The following is a 21,490-nucleotide window of genomic DNA, read 5'->3' on the forward strand; positions in this document are numbered from 1 at the left end:
TGGGAAGTCACAAAAATCTCTAGCATTTTATATGAGGTATTTATGGAACTGATTCAGAAGAGATTTGAACATGTGTTCAGGACCCAGTAAAATCCATGAGACATGAACACATGGTCTTGCTGTGCAGCAGCAGAATGTTGAATCACCACTGTAAAATGGGCTCTCACAGCCAGCAACAACACAGTGATTTAACCAACTGGTATGGTTTGAGTCAAGCATCTCATCCAGAGGTAGCTGAACATAATCATAATGCTTTATGATGTGCCATACTTAGCCCTTCTCCCTCTGAATTCCATGGAGCCAGAGCTTGCAGAGCACTGCCATTTATCCTGCAGCACAACTCCTCTGTGTAAGGTTAATATTGTCAGTTTGATTCACAGGGGTTTGTGAGCCAGGCAGGCAAACTGAAGAAGAAAAAGCCTCTCTCACAAGGAGACAAGGACACGAAAGAGGTTGCCCAGCAAAGTCATCAAAGCAAACAGCATGAATGAGACAGTGTTGATGAAGACAGAAGTGGCATTGAAGGCTGCAATAACAAAGCAGGGCAGTGACATGAAGATAAGTGGCAAAGTAATTGTCTGGTTGAGCCAAGTGTATCCATACAGTCCATCTGCCAGCAACCCATGCAAATGGACACCAAGCACTGAAGATCTAAGTACCTATTTATGTAAATATATTCCAAATGGTGACACAAAAATACGTAGGAACAAATAATTAGGAAACACAACTAAAAGTTTTTGAGAGTATTGGAGGTAATTATTATGAACAGTCTTAGCATCTACTGCCAACAAATGAACGATTTTCTTCCTGGTTTTTCTTACTAATTGTTCTAAAAAGCCACAGTTGTGTCCTCAACATTTGATCCTGTAAAAGTTTATCATATAAAAAATACTCTTGATGTAACAAAGGAGCCACATTGCCAGGCCAGTTTCTGAATCCCCACTCCAGCAAAAAATTGTCTAGAAGCCAATTTTAGCAGCTAAGTGGATTATCAATTTCGAAAGAGAGTCTCTAAGAAGAATAAAGTTAATAGCATTTTATAGTGGAGCAAATAACATATCCAGAGACTGGATCCACAGTGCCTTCATTTCATCCTTAGTGAACTGTAAACAGCTTGGTCAGGCAGAGAATGTTACACAGCAGATGAAGGAAAACCCTTCCTTCCTCTCTGTCTCCCAGTCCATCAGCCTATTCAACCTTTATCTGTATGGATCAGAAAAAGACAAAAAAAAAAGATGCTTTCTCTTGTCTTTACTACCACTCATAGTAAGCTTAAGTGACCCAGATGCAAGTAGAGGCAGCATTCTGGGTAGAGAAGTGCAGAGCATCCCCCATGCCTTCCTCCTGCTGCTTTGTGAGAGCAGCATCTCATTTGCACAGGCAGTGACTGCAGACATTCCCTGGCACTTGGGGGTGAACAGCATTTGCCTGAGGATGGCACAGAAGAGCCTTCCATCACACATCATGTATGGACACCAAAGTAAAAAGGACACAGCCAGGCTTAGAAGAGAGCCTTAGATTATGTGGTCAATACTTAGTAGCTCACAACTAAACAGCCAATTATTAATGGACAGCCAAAAGTGTTTTCCTAGAGCTCAAGTGGTTCAGTTTTGGTGCATAAGGTCATCAGGTCATGCCCAGCTGTCATATATATCTGAAGCCACAATAGCAAGGGACATGCATTAATTTTGGTAAAACATGTGAAATTCGTCATCCTGGAGAAAAAAGTTTTACTGCTAGACTTGATGTATGGGTTGAAACTTTGTGCCTTCTGTAAGTCAGTCCCAGCTACATGGATGATGTTTTAAAGGGCCTTATTTCAATCCTGACAAATGAGCACCAGATGTTTCTTTTACCTTAGTTGCATTCTATATGCAACTATATATTCTATATATCCAACATGTCAGGCTCATGTTAAGGTCTGAGAAACACTCTCTGATCCACCTCTTGCTCCTTAAAAAAAGAAAATTGTGTGAGAGAATAAAATAAAGAATAACATATTATAATTCTGATAAAGTAAATAAATGAATGAAGAACTGAAGTCTTCTCACTGGGAGAAAGAGAAGATAGGTAGAAAAAACCATCTGGGTTCAGTTATCATCCAGCACAGACCAATTTTTCATTAGAAAATCTCTCATGAAGAACAATTACTTCTGCTCTTTTTTTTTGCTTATTTCATTATTCCTTTCAAAACAACTGTATTCTGAAAGGTTCTCTTTGACCTACACATACCATGAGCAGGAGGTTAAAAGGCCTGTAATTACAGCTGACCATTCTGGCTTCTATGCAGATGACAGTGGGGATGAGGCTCCATCCATGGGGAAGAGAGTCCAGTTTTTAGGATTTATTTGTTTAATTAACTGTTTTATTTTCTTTTTTTCTTCCTAAAAGCAGCTGCTCATTCACTCTACTCTCACTGTCCACCTTACCCACTCCAAAGGAACCTGATCCATTCTGAAGGAAAGCACTTTCCAGGCTAAGCTTCCCCTGACCAGAAGGTGACCAGGACACTTGGGCTGGAACTGCACAGTGCCAGCCAGAGAAAGATTTGTTCCTGCAAGTGCTAAGGACTATTTTCATTCCTCTTCATTTTTGTCTGTCCCAAGTACTTTTCCTTGCTTGTTGAATGAATACATTGAACTACTTCCTTTCTCATTAGCAAAGCAATGTAGTATTTAAATGCAAACTTAAAGCAGTGTCAGTGTGCAGATACACACTGAGCTAGAGCACATACCAAGAGGCTGAGAAACAGTTCCATTCCTCGATCTACCACTGACTAAATTCGTCACCTTGCTTCAGATTTCACCCATCTGTGAAATGGGATAATGATCCTTCCTTAACTCATAGGGCAAGAATGTCATTAATATTTGGTCTTGGTTTCAGATTCTTGAAGAAGAGCTTTTCTATTATATCATTTCCCTGTTTTGGCCAGCCCTTGGACTACAGCTGTGACTACAGTTCCAACTCTATATCCTATAAGGTATGAAGGCTGGGTTTGGTGCCACCACTTGCAACATGCAGTGCCCTTACAATGAATGCTTTTCGAAATAAGACAAGAGCTTTTTCAAAGCAAAGCTTTTGTTTGAAACTCTTCAAACTTCAGGAAAGTTTATACTTGACTCCAGATCCCAATTCAGCTGCTTGGGACCATCAAAAAGAAACCTATCAGTGAAAAAGTATATGGAGTTGCAAGAAAAGGAAAGAAAGGGGACAGCAGCTGACAAAAAGATATAACAAAGAAATAAGTGAGCAGAGGAAAACCAACAAAAGCTGAAAGTTCATCAAATCTGCATGCACGGAACTGGACTTGTTTCAAAAGTGGAACTGAAGGCTTTATTAAGACTCAATTTTCTGTGGCTCTTGTCTTTTGCCTCAACTGCCCCAATGCCAATGCACTGCAATGCTGACACATGCTATACAAAAAGCTGTAGATACTCTGAGTGACTTGGTGGAGCAGTCAGAGATCTGAAATGAATGAGCAAACAGTGCAAATGCCATTGCAATTCACTCCCAGGAACACAGTCCCTTGATGGTTTCCTGGGGACACAGCACCCAGAAGCAGAGGATTCTTTGCTCCTGCCACAACTGTTCAGAGTCCTCAGAACACAGAAGGATGTGAAAATGATTAATGTTTCACTGTGAATGCCAACCTCCTGGAAAGAGGATGGAGATGCTCTTGCTGCTGCTCTCCCACAACAGGGAGATGGTATATATATGCATATATATATATATATAAATAAATATAAATCTGCACACAGGCTCCACACTCTGTCACAAGTCGCCCTTTGTTCCTGCAGCACCTGTGGGTGACCAATCCTACACTGAACCCTAAGACGGAAAAACAAACCCAAAACTGATGGATCAGTCCTGAAAGAAGCCTGGAATTGAATCCAGCTCTCTGCAGGCACAGTTGTAATACACAGTCACTTTCCTAAACTGACATGGCCTGACATTAGTAACCACAAAAATGCATATTCCTGTATTACTCACTTTGGCAAACACCACCACATAACTTAAATACCATTCTCATCTTCCTCAAACCCACTAGCAAATGAATTATTTAGTGTGGAGCAGGGAGAGAAGCTGACACGTCTGGTACTTGAATGCTGCAGTGCTCATGTACCTGCAGAGCTGGAGCTCCCAGTTAATTATCTAGCCTTCCTGTTTTATGGAAGTTCATGTGTCTTCAAGACATTAATGAATCAAGGCTTACCTGGCATTCCTCTTGTGTGTGAGGCTGGTGTTGAACTGTGAATGCTGACCTGAGCTGGGGCTGTAGTACCAGACTACAATGGCACTCAGCCCGTGTTCTTAAATTGTCCTGCTCCCAAGGTGTTCTCTGCAGCTGAACTTTGGGCTAGGAAGTGCCTTTTGCAATCTTCATGTGGCATCCAGTCATGACCTAATTCACTTCTACGTGTAAGCACAATATGAGGGTGATCATAATGATCATTTTAATATGGCAGGTTTCTTCCCTGTACCACTGTTTTAAAAGCTGTCATTGGAACCCAGAGGCACTCCCAAGGCATTGCTGTGATTAGGGCTGAAATACCCATGCTGACACAGTGCTCCCCAACAAGGACAGACATACAGAAACCTGCTCTCAGTTGCTGTTCCACAGAGGCAATTTATCTGTAAATCAAACATGTGGCACACTTTGCTTCAGATTATGCTCTTGATGCACCAAAGCAGCATCTAATCAGCTTTCACTCTGTCAAATACAGATTTGTGTCATAAGTGATGTAGGACATAACCCACAATCTCACTCTGCCCTCTCACAGGAGAACAGGAACAATCTTTTCCCATGAAGGCCTAAGGTGTTCACTGTACAGAGCAAATACCAGTGCACAGAGAGAACTTTGAAACCTCTGGGGGGATTAGAAACACTTTGTCTGTCAAAGATTATGTTACAGTCCTGCAGTACTCTATACAGAACTGCAAGACCAAGCTTGATTATTTGAACATAAGCTGAAAGTAGTATATTTGAAGTGCACATTTAAATGAAAGAATTCTTAGAAGAACCCTGGCAAGAAATAGAATAACTTCTTTTACTTTTGGAGAATGTTTACCATTGCGTCATTATAAACGAGTAAATGAGGATTTCTGAAATTCAAGACATTAAAGCTGTATGCCTGAAAATCTTCTCAAAGCTCAACCTAATCAGAGAACTAAGGATCCTGTAATTATATGTAAAAGTCTGTAATTATGTGTAAGAGTTTTACCCAGATTTTCATTCTTGACTGCAGAACTGTGTTAAGACACATTCAGAATTCCTGTTTTGGTTGTTACTCTGCTTACTCAGACAAGTTCCATTGATCTCAAAGAGCTTTGTGTACGTATGAAAACTGATTAAGAGCTGTGAAAGACCACTGATCCTTTGTCTTTAGTTTTAAACCTCTGGGAATCTGATTAATTCTCCTGAACTTAAATTCTGACATTTTTTGCACTTTTAACTCAAGCAGAGACAGCAACTTGAGAAACTTCAGCTTCCAAAAGAAAAGTCATACCTTTTTTTTTTTTTTTTTTGGATCTGACACAGATGATTAGCAGGGAAACTTCCTTTCTGGAGCACAAGGAGTGGCTGAGGGCCCTGTGGGGGCTCAGCCCGGAGGAGGCTCGGGGGGACCTTCTTGCTCTCTGTAACTCCCTGACAGGGTGTAGCCAGGTGGGGATCAGGCTCTTCTCCCAGGAAACAAGTGACATGACCAGAGGAAACAGCCACAAGTTGTGTCAAAGGAGGTTCAGGCTGGACATCAGGAAGAATTTCTTCACAGAAAAGGTGGTCAGGCATTGAAATGAGCTGCCCAGGGAGGTGGTGGAATCACCATCCCTGAAGTGTTCAAGCAATGATCAGCTGTGGCACTTCGTGCTCTGGCCTGATTTGATCATCTTGCAGGCCCCTTCCAACCTTAATGACTCCGTGATTCTGTGATTCTGTGAAGTTAAAGCCTTCTGTGCCGTGATAAGAGCCTTGGGCAGTGCTGCAGCCCAAGGAGCGCGGGGTCGGGCAGTGCCGTGCTCGGGCTGCCCCTCACCTCCCGCACACCTCAGACAAGCGGCAGCCGGCCCAGCCTTCCCTCAGGAGCTACTACACGGCTGGGCCGGCGGCCCTGGCCGCACCCCAGAGCTCACACCAGCAGTGCCACGGCAGCACCGCTGGCACCACTGGCACTGGTACCGCACACCCAACATCTGAGGGCTGCCCACAGCGATGGCGCCGGCCCCGCGCCTGCCTGTCCTGTGGGTGAGCGGGAGGGGATGAATGAGAGGCGGCCATGAAGACGTCAACTGTGGGACGCCAGTGCGGGACGCGGGACCGGGGGCTCGGTGCTGCTGTCCCTGAGGGCGCTGACGGGCAAGACACAGAGCCGGGGCTCGGTCCCCCTCTCCCTGAGGACGCTGACGGGCAGGACGCGGGGCCGGGACTCAGTGCCGCTGTCCCCGAGGGCGCTGCCGGGCAGGACGCGGGGCCAGGGCTCGGTGCCGCTGTCCCTGAGGGCGCTGCCGGGCAGGATTCGGGGCCGTTTCCACCGGCGGGACGTGTCCCGCTGTCCCTCCCGGCCACAGGGCGGCGGCAGAGGCGCGGGGCCGGAGGGCGGGGGAGCGGCGCTCTCGGTGGTACCGAGGTCATCACGGCGCGACGGCGGCGGGAGCTGTGTCCGGCTGCTGTGGGCGCGCTCCCCTCGGAATTGTTTTCAGAAAGACATGACCACACAGGTAATTAAAAACACAGCGTTAGCTGAGCTAATTGCTGGCTTGAGGTGTGTGTATGTGTATGTATATATATGTGTATAGGCTGCTCATGTGTAATATTAATTATTTTTTCTTTCTAGTACGGTATTCTCTTCAAGCAAGAGCAAGGTGAGCAAACGCTAACGGGTTCTGAGCAGTGTTGGTGTTCTGGGATGATGTAAAGTAGATAATGGCAGGTATCCGTGTGAGGAGACCTGGTTATGTGTGTATTGGGCATAAATCTGAGTAACTCAGAGGTAGCTGTGCTGCTTTTTCGGCATTGACGCTGCTCACATATTTTGGAAGAACGAAGACAGTGACGAGGCTCTCAGAGCGCTCAATAGACCTGAGGAGCAGGGCACGGTCTATTGCCAACATTGCAGCTAGCCAGTTCAGCATTGCCAAAACCAGTTGTGATCTCCTATCAAAAGAAAATACTTATTTTTAAATTAATGTGCTTATATTCTCTTTTAGCTCATGATGATGCCATTTGGTCAGTTGCATGGGGCAAAAATAAAAATGATGGTTCTGAAACAGTGATCTCTGGCTCTCTGGATGATCTGGTAAAGGTCTGGAAGTGGTAAGTGCCCCATATTAATCTGTGTTAGGCCTTAGAAATGGTCTGTATGGAGCAGCCTTGAATTTCCACAATCTCTAGCGATATTAGAAGAATGGCACACAGAGCTGCTTCTTTGAGCAAGTTTATCTCCATTGGTGTGTGCTTTCTCTTGGAGTGGTGGCATTCTGGTGTGCTTTCATTAAAAAAAAAAAAGAGAATCCTTTTGAAAATGCATTTCAGAGAATACTTAATGAACTTCTAAACCAAAGAATGAGAAATGCATCTTTTGATGAGACAGTGCATTTGGAGATGTGTATTGTGAAGGAAATAATGGGAATAGTGAGAAAGAGGAAATGAAATCTTCCTTTTTTATTGAAAGAAAGATCCTGATAATCCTAATGGAAGTGTGCTTTTGAAAAGGAGTTATTGTCTCTTAGGCAAAGCAGTGTGAAGGATTTGCTTCACTTCAGTGGTAGGTTTAGCTTGGGTGGGGTGACTGTGAAGATGTCAGTCGTGGTACTTTGTGCTGAGCTCACAGGCCAGCCCTGTGAGCACCCACAGACTGGGGTGTGATGGACGTTTTTTGGTGGGATGGCTTCCAAACTTAGGATGAAGTACCTGCTTGGCAGGAATGTGGTAAATTATTGATTTGTCAGTTCTTTAAGTACAGAGAGTTTGTGCGCAGCCCTTCAGGGAGGAATTGGATTGTTTGTTTTGTGTGAGACTGGGCATGTTCAGCCCCCCCAGCTGTTCCCAGCGAGGCTTTTCTTTCCCTGCACGGCAGGAACGATGAAAAGCTGGATCTGCAGTGGACTCTGGAGGGGCACCAGCTGGGGGTGGTGTCAGTGGACATCAGCCACACGGGTGCCATCGCAGCCTCCAGCTCCCTGGACGCCCACATTCGCCTCTGGGACTTGGAGACTGGCAAGCAGATCAAGTCCATAGATGCTGGTCCTGGTAAGACACCAGTGCTGAGCTGGCTCTGCAGAGGAACACTGTGACTCTTCCTGGCAGATACTGAGGGACCAGGGTACCTGAGGGCATTAAGGTCTTTGGGGGGTTTAATCTTTCCCGTATTTGCAGAAGTCTTTAAGGTTTTATGAGCTCCACACAAAGCAACATCAGACAATTTTACAATTTTACAATTTTATTTTTACACACTACTTGTGCTTTCTCAGGTACACATAGTAGGCATTTTGCTGCATGCATAAAGCAGAAGCTTCTCTTACACATGCATTGGTAAAGGGATATTTGGAAGAAATAATTCAAGTGCTTATTCGGATGCATTTACAAAGGAGCTCTGAATGTTCTTCATAACACTGCAGTGAATTTGAGCCTTGCATCTGATCCTTTTTTATCCAGCATGTCCACTCCTGAGGAAGCAAGCCAAAACAGCTATCAATGGTAACAATGCTGATGTTCTCCAAGCTGGAATTCAGGGCCCAAGGTCTTATTCCAAGTATTTCATGAGTCCACTGGGACTCACGAATTTAAGAATAATCTTGCAGTGTTTTAGGCAATTAATATTTAACTTTTAGGAAAAAAAACCCTGTAAATTAGATTGTGCCAGATAAATATATTGCACTGCTAGGAAAAATGATGGGTTTTTACATTCAATTGCAGGAATGTTATCTGTCTTACATTTGTCTGCATTTCTCCTGTACTTTCATCTTCTGTGCTTTGCTACATACTTGTGTTGCTTTTTTCAGTAGTTTCAGTCTTTTGGTTCTGGGAAAAAAGTAAGAATTTCCACTTAATGATGCAGTCTTAAATTCTAAATTTAACATTACATGAGGGTCTCATAAGGTCAGGGTCTTACTAGAAATGTAATCTTTTACTAAATGTAAGTAAATAGCTCAAGATATGCTCCACTAGTTACATAGAAGGGGTGACTTGATGAGCTTGTACATTCTTAGGGGGTTACACATCTAAACAGATGCATACAGGACTGACACTGTTGAATAAGAACCAAGAACAGGATCCAGCTAACTGGTTTTTATTTTTTAATACAGTTGATGCTTGGTCCCTGGCTTTTTCACCTGATTCCCAGTACCTTGCAACAGGAAGTCACGTGGGGAAAGTAAATATTTTCGGTGTTGAAACTGGAAAGAAAGAATATTCTCTAGACACCAGAGGAAAGTTCATCCTTAGCATTGCATATGTAAGAAGCACATAATTCCTTATGAGAAATTGCTATTGCTGTAATATGTTGTAAATAGGTGTTTTTGTTTCCATCTATCAGTTTATCCCTGCAATAATATTAGGTGACAGCCATAGTTCCAAATACAAATTGTTTGACATTTCCCCCTGCACATCTGGAAAATATATTTGGATCTTGTTTATAGCCTTCAGGATTTTTGGAGCCCAGGTATCTTGCATAGGTTACTATTTGTGAAAAGTTGCCAAGGGAATGTCAGGGCTTACACAGCATAAATACACACAGATGTTGAATCACAATTTTTGTGTTTTATTACAGAGTCCAGATGGAAAATACTTGGCCAGTGGAGCAATAGATGGCATTATCAATATTTTTGATATTGCAACTGGAAAACTTCTGCATACGCTAGAAGGTATGGTTTGGTTATTTGCAGTACCTAATTCTGACCTCATTTCTGACAAAATTAAAGGATATAATGCAAGTCAGAATAAGCTACAACAACCATGGCAAAAATTAGTTGACATATTTGTCCATTAGACAGTATTTACTTATTTAGTGTGTTCTAACCTAAACTGCTTAAAATATTAGAGACAGGCTGTAAACTCACGCTTGCATCATAAATGCCTTTTTTAAAAGATACAGTCAGTAATGCTTAACTAAATTTTTAAATTGGAGCTCCTTGTATTGCAGAAAAGTACAAGGGAATGAAGCCAAGCCAAATGTGTGCTGCCCTGCACATGATTTTTCTTTTTCTTGCATTATTTGTTCTAAAGCAATTTTTTGCTAGTCTAAAAAGTAACTGAACATTTTATGTTGTAGAACACATGCATTTTTTTTTTCTAACAGATAAATGGGCTTTTAATGTTAATGCAGTTTCTGCCCAGTTGTAATCAAAGCCCCAACCACTTAAATATGCAATCATACTATAAAATATGACATGATTTCTAATAGAGATGCACAGTTGAAAGAAATTAGATAGTCTTTGTGTTGCAGACATGCATTAACATTCACAGTTGAGAATTGCTATTTCATTTTCCCTTGTGTGAAGAAGCCTCTGGAGAGAAGGAGGCTTCAGAGGCTGCTGTGTCTGAGCAGGCAGAGCTGTTGTAGCTTGCTGGGCGCTGTGTCAGTGGGAGGAGTGCCAGCCCTGCCCTGTGTCCCTGTCCCTGCAGGCCATGCCATGCCCATCCGCTCGCTGACCTTCTCCCCTGACTCCCAGCTGCTCGTCACTGCCTCCGATGATGGATACATCAAAATCTACGATGTGTGAGTGGCTGATACTGTGAAACATAGAGCTAACCCTCCGCTCTCCAGAATTCCTTTCAGCTTTTGGTGACTTTTTATGTAATAAATAATCTTAAATCGTAAAATACTACATCCTTAGATAGTTTTTGAAAGTGTAGAGGTAGAAGAAAGCTGTAAATTGAAAACAAATTACTTTCCTCATATTTGCCTGTAGGCAGTAAGCTAATTCTTCTTTGTATCTGTCCTGTGAGCTTGTGTTCACCTCTCTTAAACATCTGTTCTGTGCACAGGAAATTATATTTATGACCTATTTCTGTTGCATCTTGCAATACCTTGGAAGACCCTGGGGAGGAAATGGCCCTGCTTCAGTGGTCTTCACCTTCTAAACCTGCATTGCTTTGGCTTTGGTGAAACTCTTTGTCCTCCAGTCCATCTTCTTAGCGACTTCTTTTTATGTTAACTATTTGAAATGGAAAAACAGAATCTGCTGTAGCACCAGTTCGGCTTGGATGAACAAATGTCCAGAAGTCACCTTCCATTGAACCATTCTTCATTGCACTAGCTAGGGTATATTCTTGTTGCTTTTTCCCTGGAATTCACAAAGCAAATGCTAATGTGTTCTTTCCACAGGCAACATGCAAACTTGGCTGGCACATTAAGCGGTCACGGATCCTGGGTTTTAAATGTAGCATTTTGTCCCGATGATACCCATTTTGTTTCCAGGTACTGAGGATTTTTAATTGTTTTTGATTACTGGGGAAAAAAAAAGTGTACAAATTGCAGTGGGATCTGTAATGAAGTAACATAAAATTTAAAGGCTCGAGCCAATCTGTGATGTGATACCAGCTGTAGTGAGAGCATTTTACAGAGTAAGTCTTCCCATTGCAGTGTAGTTCCTGACAAGTGAAAAACACCTAAGAGAACAGCAGTTTGATTCTGAATAGCTGAAAAATTGCTCTTGAATCAAGAATTACAACCGAAAATAGTAATACATTAATCTACTTGAATTTTAGTATTAATTCTTAAAACAGCTGAGGCAGCTGGGGAGCCAAGTATATGTAACAAGAATTTCCTTATCCAAAGAACTTGCCTCAAAGAATTTTTTGGCCAAAATGGGAGTCTTCATTTTCACATTGCACATGTTGGAACAGTAAATTTATTTTAAAGGTAGGGAACCTACCAGAAGATGCAGTCATTTGCTACTTCATCCCTGTATTTGATGGGTGAAAGAGGGTTTCTTATGTCTGCCATATGAGAACCTTTAATGTTTGCATTAAACTTTAGTTAATATATTAATTTAAACATTAATCAGCGTTATTTTTCTTTCAGTTCATCTGATAAAAGTGTGAAGGTTTGGGATGCTGGAACAAGGACCTGTGTCCATACTTTTTTTGACCACCAAGATCAGGTATGGCTGCTATTCCCTGAGTCACCACGTTCCCAGGAGAGCTTGTGTAGTTGAGCACATTTGTGCTTCACCTTGGTGCTGCAGCTCCAGGCTTGCAGTAATGCAGCTTTAGCCTGCTATAATGAAAATTTAGAAGTTGTGGTTATTTAGCACTTAATATTGAACTAGTACTCCCAGGTGTATATGCTGATCTCTTCCAAGTCATTAATATTTTTCAGGCCCAAAAAAGGCAATCCTGAGTGGCCTAAGTCTCACCAGACTCTGTTACCTTTGTCTCTGGTTTTACTTATTTCTGTGACTAACACAGCATGTGTAAGGGTGGAAGTACTTATTTAAAAGGATGGAATTACTTAAACAGATGCTTGAAAGCAGCCTGGCAACTTGGGAGTTTTTCCTCCTTCAGTGTCTGTAATACTGGGGGTTTTTACTTTATTGTTCAGTGACAGCTACCTGTGAGAAAAGGAGTTAGGTTTCTGCCCATTTACTCTTTGGCCAAATGTTAGGTGATAAACAGAACAAGTGTTTTATTTTAATGGACCACTGAACAAGAAACAAAGGATATTCTTTCAGATTTTATTTGAATGTTTTCTTCTGTAGTACTTTCTTGCTGGTAACCTTCTTTTCAGTTACCTGTAGTTGTGGGGGTTTCTGTCCCCTGTTGTTTAGCTATTGTGTATGATCTCATTCAGTTTGTGGCAGACAGAGATGTGTTAGTTACTGGGAATGCTGGGTTTAGGTACTAATGCAAAATAGTGTCCAAGATTACCCAAACCATACAGTTGTCAACACACCCACTCTGCATTTCACATGAACGTGCTGGGGAGCCTTCACCCTTCCTGATGTCATTCTGATGGAGATGGGTGTCAGTCAGAGATTGTGTAACTGTCTTAGATCAGAGTGACCTGAATTTTTCTAAGTTTTGTACTGGTAGGTAAATGGTTCTCTGAAAGAGCTCAAGGATAAACCTAGTTGTTCTTCAGTCTGTCATGGTCTCAGTCTGCATGACAAATACTTCCTCTCTTCCTTTCCTGCACTGTACTCTTTTCAGCAAGGGCTGCAGGATGGGCAGGAGTGAGAATGCTTGGGTTATTTATGCAAACTGGGGCGAGCACTTTTCAGCCCTGCCCGAGGATCTCTGGCTGGGTAAGGCACAGTCAGTGGTGTAGGAGCCCGGCAGACTCCTAGAGGGCAGTGTCCTGCTCTGCTTCGGCAGCCTCAGCTGCTGGTGAAGCAGAAGCCACAACTACACCAGTTCTAATTAGGTGACTTTTCAATACTCTTTCCTCTACTGCTTGTAATAAATATTACTGCTGCAAAGATTCTTTTTCTTTGTGCTCTCTGGATAAATTTGCATATGTCTTATTTACAGGTTTGGGGAGTGAAATACAATGGAAGTGGGTCCAAAATTGTGTCTGTTGGTGATGACCAAGAAATTCATATTTATGACTGTCCAGTGTAAATGTCTTGACTCAGATGCTTCAATAAATCTCTTGTAGCAGTTTCAAGGGACTGCTACTGTTCTATGTAATTTTTTACTATGATAAAAGCATTCATACTGATCTGCAAAACCAGATCTAATTTTGATTTTGCTTAGCACAAGATAAAGTCTTACTTTTTTAAAATAAAAGCTACAGCTCCAAGTCCTTGTGTCTAATTCTTGGGGAAAAAGTATTTTTGGAAATAGGTAGTCATGGGTGAAGTACTGCTCAGTTAATCACCCCTGCCTTTAAACATAAATAGACCAGAGCTGGAAGGCATGGCCTAAGTGTTACAGCAGCTTATTTTAGCAGAAGGAGAATGACTGAGGCTGTGTTATAGATATGGGAAATGACAGCCCAGCTTGTCCTGCTGCTAGTGAGTGCAAGAGGATCACTTAAGCTGAACACCTGTTTCAACAATTGTGTGGTACATGGACACAGATCATTCATCATGGTTGCATTCCACTAAAGGGGACCACTTGTTTCTAACCCTGACTTAATACAAACACTACCAGCAAATAGGTAAAATGGAAAAAAGCTTTAATGGGATCACTGTACTGCGGTAGCATGTATGTTACAAAACAGCAGCAGTATACCCAGTGCAAGTGGTTTTGGTTTATTCATTTTAGTTAAGGCACAAGTATACAATGCCTAGGAGGAAGTAAAAACCCTTTCTAGGAAGGCTGAAATACAAAGCTTGAGCTTCTGAAAGGTCAAACTTTTATTTGCAAGTATTTGCTTGTATGTAACACATTAGAGGACAGCTTGTAACCTTGGGTCACACACAGAGAAGCAGCTGAAGGAATGCTACTGTAAACCCACAAAACACAGGAAGAAGGCTAAGAGGCAGAGAGGAGGGCATGCACAAAATGCTTCTGAATTCCAAAATGAGACAAGGTATGAGTGGTACAGCTAACACAAATAATCTAGACTGGATGACAGGAGTCTGAGCTTAGAAGAACTTGCTTAAATAAAGGGGGTTCCAGAACGGCTTAGAAAGTATAAGAGAAGCACGAGAAAAGGTGAAGTACTATTTATTAGAAGTTATTCTGCTATGTTTTATTCTAGGAAATTAATTTTCCAGTATGAAAGTATTTACATAAGACACTCCACTTAGCCTCTATTGATATTGCCAAAGTCTTATAGAAAGAGCACAGGTGAGTAAATTGAGAACCTTCACAGCAAGGAAAATTCATACCAACTTGGTTCTCAGCTGTATGACATTTGCTTTATATAGAAAGACTACAAGAACACAATATAAATTAGTTACAAAAAGGTGATACTGACAGCGCAGCAACTCAATTTGCTGAACACAAAAACCACAAGCAGTGGCTATTACAGCCATGCAGTTTTCATTGTGAAAATTTACATCTTAGATGACATCTGCTCCACCTTGCTTTAAGATGCCTGACATTGTACTCCTGTTCTTGGACCCTCCTCATCTTCTTCATATGCTTCTCCTGCACTGTTACGGTAGGTTTGCTCATTTGGATCAAAATCTTCAAGGTCTACCTGATCCATCTCATCTGTAACCATAACATCTTCTCGGGAAGGAAGCAGAGCCTCCAGCAAAGACAGTTTCTCCCTTGGGAGCCAGTAGTGCTCTGGAAACTGCACCTACAATTTTACGTATTTAAAACGAGTATTTATTCATGTGCAAACATGAGGATATTGGCTACAGAAAAGCATGCATCTTACCAAAAACTGTATGATCAGGCTGCCTTTGTCCATTGGAGATTTGTAGACAGGCATCCCTTCGTTGTAGATACATTTTAGGTCACCATGTTTTATCACTTCACCTATGGAGGCAAGAGCTGTAAGTGGGCTGCTGTGAAGGGATGGGCATTTCACAGCCACACGAGGCAGGGCTGGACACTGTGCTCATGGCACCTCAGGGAGATTGTAATCACTTCACAGCAAAGACCTAAACCCAAGCTGTACACAACTAAGCCCATTCAGACTATTTCCCCTGCTATAAGAGAAACCAGCTTTTCTTGGCACAGCCTTCAGGCTGAATGAACAGATAATTTAGTAGAATTAAGATTCCTTCCTCTTTAATATCTTTCTGGCTATCCACCAGCTGGGGCTAAGGTTTATTAAGAGGCATTTGACAGCTTTAGGTATAACTCTGCATGTTTTAGAAAGAGAATAACAACAACAAAGAACCAACTAGGTTAAGTGACTGCCTCATGAACCTGTTCCATCATCTGGTTAGAAAAAAAACCAACCCAAACAGAACAATCTCCACCGAAACTCCAGTCCAGGTATAATTAAACCAATTAGTTTACATAGTATTGGTACTCTTAACAACCTACCTGGCCTAGTAGATATGACAAGAACTCTGTTGTCCAGAGTTTCAATTGTCTTTCTGAAACCACACAAAGCCTCTGAGAGTTGAATTCTCATTTTTGTGATTAAGTCATGCCCTCGTCTCTGAAAGACACTGTGATCCTTTTGGTCAAGCACAATTATAACATCACCAGGCTCCAAATCAGGCTCCTGGTCACCTTCTCCATGAAATACTATCTTCTGACCATCTTTCATACCTGAAAAAAGAAACCCATTAATTCTCTGCAGAACTATAGACTATTATTGACTATTATTTGGGAACCAATACAAATACACAGATCTTACCTTTATCAACATGAACTTCTATGATCTTTTTCTCTCTTACAACCTTACAGCCATTGCAGTTGTCACATCTGTCTTTTGGATTTATTCTTTCACCTTGGCCTTTGCATTCTGGGCACACAGTCTGGATTTGCTGCACCATGCCAGGTCCAATCTGCTGAACTATAACTTGCATCCCTCTTCCTTTACACACAGGACATTTTTCTACTGCCCCTCTCTTTCCGCCATAACCTTTGACAAAAGAATTAAATTCCATCTCAGTCTCAAAAAATTACAGTAGTCAGGCTGGAATTCACTGACTTCAAGAGCATGGTTAGGGTAACTTAAGAGTAGTTCAGTAATGGAATTTAGCTGCCATCACAAAACATAGCCCACAAGCTGGAGGTTTCTACAAACAAAATGTTAATACAGCTTATTGTATTAGCCTCTGCCCCACCCCCCAGTAACTCCTGGTTTCCAAGGAACTGTCAGCATACCAAATGCAAGACATAAACATTCCATTAATACTTGGAAAAGAATCTGCTTATGAAATATTTAACAGAGTACTAAGATATAAGACCTTATTAAAATTTACCTCAAAGAGGACCAGTCTAGGGAGTACTTAGTAACTGTAAAATTAGTAGCATAACACAAGCTAGTCTTCCACCCACAGCAATTAAAGAAGTTTTACAGAATAAACATTTACATCCAAGTTCTGGGTGAAGATAGTTTTAATTTAGGTACCCCTAGCTGCAACTCACAGTGAGTTTTAGTTTGCCATTAGAACCATCACTTTGTAACACTGTTGAGAGACTTACTTTTGGATAAATGTAAGCAAGAATTAAATACCCTGACAGACTTTCAGGGATCAGGCAAAGAATGAAGACACAGAAAAGTAAGAAAGCCTTCAGACCTTCTTCTCAGCCTCAGACAAGCCATACAAACAACTTGAAGAGGGATTTGAAACCACTACTTGTGTTTTTTTACCTTCACATTTTGCACAAATAACATTCTTTTGCAGTGCCAGTTTCCTTGTAATGCCATTATAGAGGTCTTCAAGAGATACACCTAACTGGTGCACCACATTTTTGCCTTCAGAGAAAAAAAGGAAAATATTAATACTTGTTCAGCTTTTGTGAAGATAAATGTTCATGCACAGTCTTACTGAAGAAATGCAGAGCTCATTCCAAACTTTGAACACAACTCAGCCCCCTTAAAAGCATGTGCAATTCCATCAGCTTCGGCTAAGCTCCACCCATTTATTTCCAAACATAAAGGTTGAGCTGTAATTAAAGCAAAGCATCATCAAAGCCACCCTATCCCTACTCCTAATTTTATAAGCTTAACTGAAACAGCAAGATGCAAGGACACTACCAGCTTCAGATCTGTCAATTTAGAAGTTGCTATTTATGCCTGCCTATGCATTTCCATGCCACTTCATAGCTTAATTTCAGTGATTTTACAGCAAGTTACTACTTGCTACTTTAACAGGCATTGGGCCTGGAAAAGACAAAAATCATATCAGACTTTTGGTAGCACACTGTACTCAGTTTCATGTAATTTCTCCCAAATATTTCAATGGGATTTAAAATTACTGAAGTTTAAGTTGATGGTGTCCTTTGAAGCAAATTGCCCAAAAACTATGAGCAAGTGAGGCACACATTTGGAAAAAAGGAACTTAAACAGGTCTAAACCTGCTGACTTACTGATGTTTCCCCCTCCCCTACAGACTACCCATTCCCCCTTCAAAAAAAATAAACAGAACTTAGCAAAAAGATGGCTATGGCTAAGCCACATTATCTACTTTATTAGACTCTTAATGCTAGAATAACTAGAAAAATCATAGTTTACTTATTCTATTGTTGCAACAAGTAATATCCACACTATGTGCACTCAGCAAAACAGCGGTACCATAGCACAGGTGTTTTATTCTTAAGTGCATGGTTAGAGTTTCTAGAACTTGTTTAGAACTCTGTACCTCTTCTCTCTCTATTCATTCGGCCTCCACCACCAAAGAACATGTCAAAGATGTCCATGGGTGAAGAGAAGCTGCCGCCACTCAGGCCTCCTTCTTTAATAGCCTGCTCCCCACCCTGGTCATAGAGGTCCCTTTTCTTTGGGTCCGACAGAACTTCATATGCCTGGGATATAAGTTTAAACTAAAAAGAAAAAAGAAGCTCTGAACAACTATGACCAAAAGGAAAAGCAGCCCTCTCATATACAACTCCATCTACAGATCGAGCCACTACAACACCCTCTTGTAGCATTTGTTTCCAAAAGGAAACTCCCTGGGAAACAGGCCATAATAGCACACTTTTGTCCAGGAAAACCACCCCTTTCCTCCCTCTCCCCCCTCCCATGTTTTAAGTGGGCTTAATTCAGTCACGTCCACCTTACAAGTATACACCAACTGCAATTTGCTTATTGTGGTAGTTGCAACAACCGCTGTAACCTCTAACAAATCCATTTGGAAGGGAATATGGTGCTATCCCTGAAGTCCTGCAGGTGCCCAACTGCTCATGGCCACAGCAGTGCCAGTCAGCCTAGAGCTACACAGGGATTCTCCATGCCTGCTGAGCTGGTACATCCAGCTACAGCAGAGATTTATGTGACCAGACACGGGTGTTGCTTACTCATCACAAACACAAGGACTTAGATACAAATCAAAACAACTAAGGAATTTTCTTAAATAGCTATGAAGAATTTCTTATTACTAAGATTACCAACTGAATTTTTAAAAGGATTTGCTACTACTAGAAGGACCACTCAATTTTAAAACTTCATTTACTCATGGCCATGTAAAGTGGTGTAAGCAAAACAAGCAGGCCCAAAATAAAAGCAGAAAAGGTTGCCTTTGACTATGCTACTGTTTGAGTTCTATAAAAAAGTATTCTAGAGGCTAACAGAAGGTAAACATGGACCTTCTATTCCTATATTAATGTATTAGTAAGCCAGCTTTTAGATAAACAATCCCATCATTCATGTTTTCCTTAGTTGTCCAATTGTGGTGCTCGTTTATCATCCAAGTCAACACAGGCAGCTGTGCAGGTCTGTGCTGATAGCATGTAAAATAGTTCCCTTGTAAGCAGCCCACCCACGTACAGCCCAGTGATTTCCCGGGTATAGTTACCTTGGACATCTACATTAGCATTTTTCTCTGAAGAAAACCCATGCTGTTCAGCAGCACAAACCCATCCAGCACAACAGTGCTGGCAGCTGGATCCACTACCAGCCTTTTAAACGTCTCACAGCACAGTGGCCACTGGCACTCTGAAAATCCTTCCAGCTTTGCCTGTTTTAACCAGCTCCTCTAAGGACGATCTTCCACCGTGACTACAGGGAAACTAGTATGTGCCACATCAAAAAAAAAAAAAAAAAAATGCTGCAGCCCCTTTGCCACAGGCCTGCTGCCAGGCTCACAGGTCCAAACAGAGACGTGGAAGTAGGAAAGCCTTCACGCACCGGCAATACGCTTCAGAAAGAGCAAAGCAGAATTGGAGCTAGGACTTAGTGCACACTGGCTGTAACAACGGCCTGGCTGTGGGGGACCCGCGGTGCTTCCGCGGGCGGCCCTGCACCAGCGTCCGGTTCTCCGGGCAGGGCTGCCCATTGCGCGGCCTGGCGGCGCCAGTGGTGAGCCCGGCTCAGCCCCGGCCCGCCCGAGAGCCGGACGGGGCCTGCGGTGGGCCCGGCTCGGCCCCGGCCCGCCCGAGAGCCGGACGGGGACTGCGGTGGGCCCGGCTCGGCCCCGGCCCGCCCGAGAGCCGGACGGGGACTGCGGTGGGCCCGGCTCGGCCCCGGCCCGCCCGAGAGCCGGACGGGGCCTGCGGTGGGCCCGGCTCGGCCCCGGCCCGCCCGAGAGCCGGACGGGGCCTACCCCGTGCATGGGCCATAGATGTTGCCTGGAGCGCCGCTGCCTCACGGTGGGTAGGTGTGTGGCCCACAGGCCTCGGCCCAGCCCCAGCCCCGACCCCACGTACCCGCTCGCCCTCACTGGGGTTCTTGTCGGGGTGGTACTTCAGCGCCAGCTTGCGGTAGGCGCGCTTGATTTCCTCGGAGGAGGCATTGGGCTTCACCTGCAGGATGTCGTAGTACTCCGTCTCCTTCACCATGGTGGGTGCCTGTGGGAGGACGCGGCACGTTACCCTGGGGTTACCCTCGGCTTATCCCGCCCAGCGCCCCACCGAGGGCCCGCGCTCACCGCTGCGGTTACTCCGCTGCACAAAACGCCGCCACTGCCACCACCCGCTCTCCGATCCCGGCAGCTCCGCCTCTTCCGCAGCCTTTATAGGAGCCCCGGCCGAATCTTCTGGAATGACGCCGCGCGTGACGTCACGGGGCTGGAACGGTCTAGAACGGCTGCGCGTGACGTCACCGGCGGGGCGCGCGGGGGGAGGAGCCTCGGGCCGGGCCCGGGTCTGGCGCTCCGTATTTAATTCGCGGCGGTTCGGGCTGGGTTTAACCGCTCGGGCTGTGCGGCTGAGGCTCCCCCGGAGCTGTGCCTGGCATGCCCCGAGTACAGCTCACACAAACTGTACTCGGGCAATGGGTACCGAGCAGTTAGCATTGCATGGGAGCTGTAAATTATTATCTATGCTAATGTGGTAATGCAAGTCTGTTCTTTCCTCTTCTTTATCGCTTTTAGATTCATATGTCATACTATTTTTCAATAAAAGTTCCAAAATACTAATTTTTTTATATGGAAGCTTTAGATGTACTTTCCATTAGTTAAAATGTGACTATCTTATGGAACTAAAAATATATTAAAAACTAGCCAAAATTTTATATCTTTGTATTGTAGACACAGTCTGTTTAGTCTAATTTAGAAAGCTCCTACCTATGTCAGCTTTAGACAAACCTAAAGGACTGTGGGCCTAGCAGCGGTGAGGGGTCCATCCTGAGGGGCTCTTCATGGCAGCCACCTCAGTAAAAAACTACCCAAAATTTTATATCTTTGTATTGTAGACGCAGTCTGTTGAGTTTAATTTAGAAAGCTTCTACCTGTGTCAATTTTAGGCACACCTAAAATACCCTTTAGACAAACCTAAAATACCCTTTAGACAAACCTAAGGCGCCATGGGCCTGGCAGGGGTGAGCGTCCCTCCTGAGGGGCCCCTCATGGCAGCCACCTCAGCGGGTGCCCGTTTCTCTCCCTGCCCTGTGAGAGGCTGGTGAGCACCCTGCTACAACCTGCCCCAGCATGTGTGGTAGATCTTGTTCTGGTTAATTAATAGAAGGCTTTCCTGATGCCTTGTTCCTCAGTATTTTTTCAATTTTTAATTAATTTGGCTAATGTTGTA

The 21,490-nt window shown here is 43.3% G+C and overlaps 2 protein-coding genes across 5 annotated transcripts; one reads left to right on the forward strand and one right to left on the reverse strand.

Annotated features, from left to right (window-relative positions):
- The first annotated feature begins 6,624 nt into the window (after window positions 1-6,624).
- SKIC8 (SKI8 subunit of superkiller complex) lies at window positions 6,625-13,736 on the forward strand. The gene is made up of 10 exons (XM_058811397.1): window positions 6,625-6,717; window positions 6,834-6,861; window positions 7,207-7,312; window positions 8,076-8,248; window positions 9,304-9,452; window positions 9,768-9,861; window positions 10,622-10,715; window positions 11,325-11,417; window positions 12,024-12,102; window positions 13,472-13,736. Exons 1-10 carry the CDS (start codon window positions 6,706-6,708, stop codon window positions 13,559-13,561), a joined length of 918 nt encoding a protein of 305 aa, XP_058667380.1. The 5' UTR covers window positions 6,625-6,705; the 3' UTR covers window positions 13,562-13,736.
- Window positions 13,737-14,283: 547 nt separating this feature from the next.
- DNAJA4 (DnaJ heat shock protein family (Hsp40) member A4) lies at window positions 14,284-20,498 on the reverse strand. Of its 4 annotated transcripts, XM_058811392.1 has the most exons (8): window positions 20,392-20,498; window positions 20,171-20,311; window positions 18,169-18,349; window positions 17,178-17,282; window positions 16,215-16,442; window positions 15,896-16,126; window positions 15,279-15,379; window positions 14,284-15,197 (listed from the first exon to the last, which is right to left on the reverse strand). In XM_058811392.1, exons 2-8 carry the CDS (start codon window positions 20,300-20,302, stop codon window positions 14,979-14,981), a joined length of 1,197 nt encoding a protein of 398 aa, XP_058667375.1. In that variant the 5' UTR covers window positions 20,303-20,311; window positions 20,392-20,498; the 3' UTR covers window positions 14,284-14,978. The 4 variants fall into 4 exon arrangements, with proteins under 4 accessions (XP_058667375.1, XP_058667378.1, XP_058667377.1 ...); XM_058811395.1 differs by lacking the exon at window positions 18,169-18,349 and having other exon boundaries at window positions 20,392-20,415; XM_058811394.1 differs by having other exon boundaries at window positions 20,171-20,399.
- Window positions 20,499-21,490: the final 992 nt, after the last annotated feature.

This window comes from Ammospiza caudacuta, chromosome 10 (genome assembly GCF_027887145.1).
Source record: "Ammospiza caudacuta isolate bAmmCau1 chromosome 10, bAmmCau1.pri, whole genome shotgun sequence".
In the NCBI taxonomy this organism is placed as follows: domain Eukaryota; kingdom Metazoa; phylum Chordata; class Aves; order Passeriformes; family Passerellidae; genus Ammospiza; species Ammospiza caudacuta.

Excerpts from the sequence above, each read along its gene's own strand:
- SKIC8 (XM_058811397.1), top strand. Across the intron at positions 11,418-12,023 it reads GATACCCATTTTGTTTCCAG|TTCATCTGATAAAAGTGTGA; the intron begins GTACTGAGGATT and ends TTTTTCTTTCAG. Across the intron at positions 12,103-13,471 it reads TTTTTGACCACCAAGATCAG|GTTTGGGGAGTGAAATACAA; the intron begins GTATGGCTGCTA and ends TCTTATTTACAG.
- DNAJA4 (XM_058811392.1), bottom strand. The coding sequence starts at position 20,302 with ATGGTGAAGGAGACGGAGTACTACGACATCCTGCAGGTGAAGCCCAAT. Across the intron at positions 15,380-15,895 it reads TGTCATATCTACTAGGCCAG|GTGAAGTGATAAAACATGGT; the intron begins GTAGGTTGTTAA and ends TTGCCTCCATAG. Across the intron at positions 15,198-15,278 it reads GCCTGATCATACAGTTTTTG|GTGCAGTTTCCAGAGCACTA; the intron begins GTAAGATGCATG and ends GTAAAATTGTAG.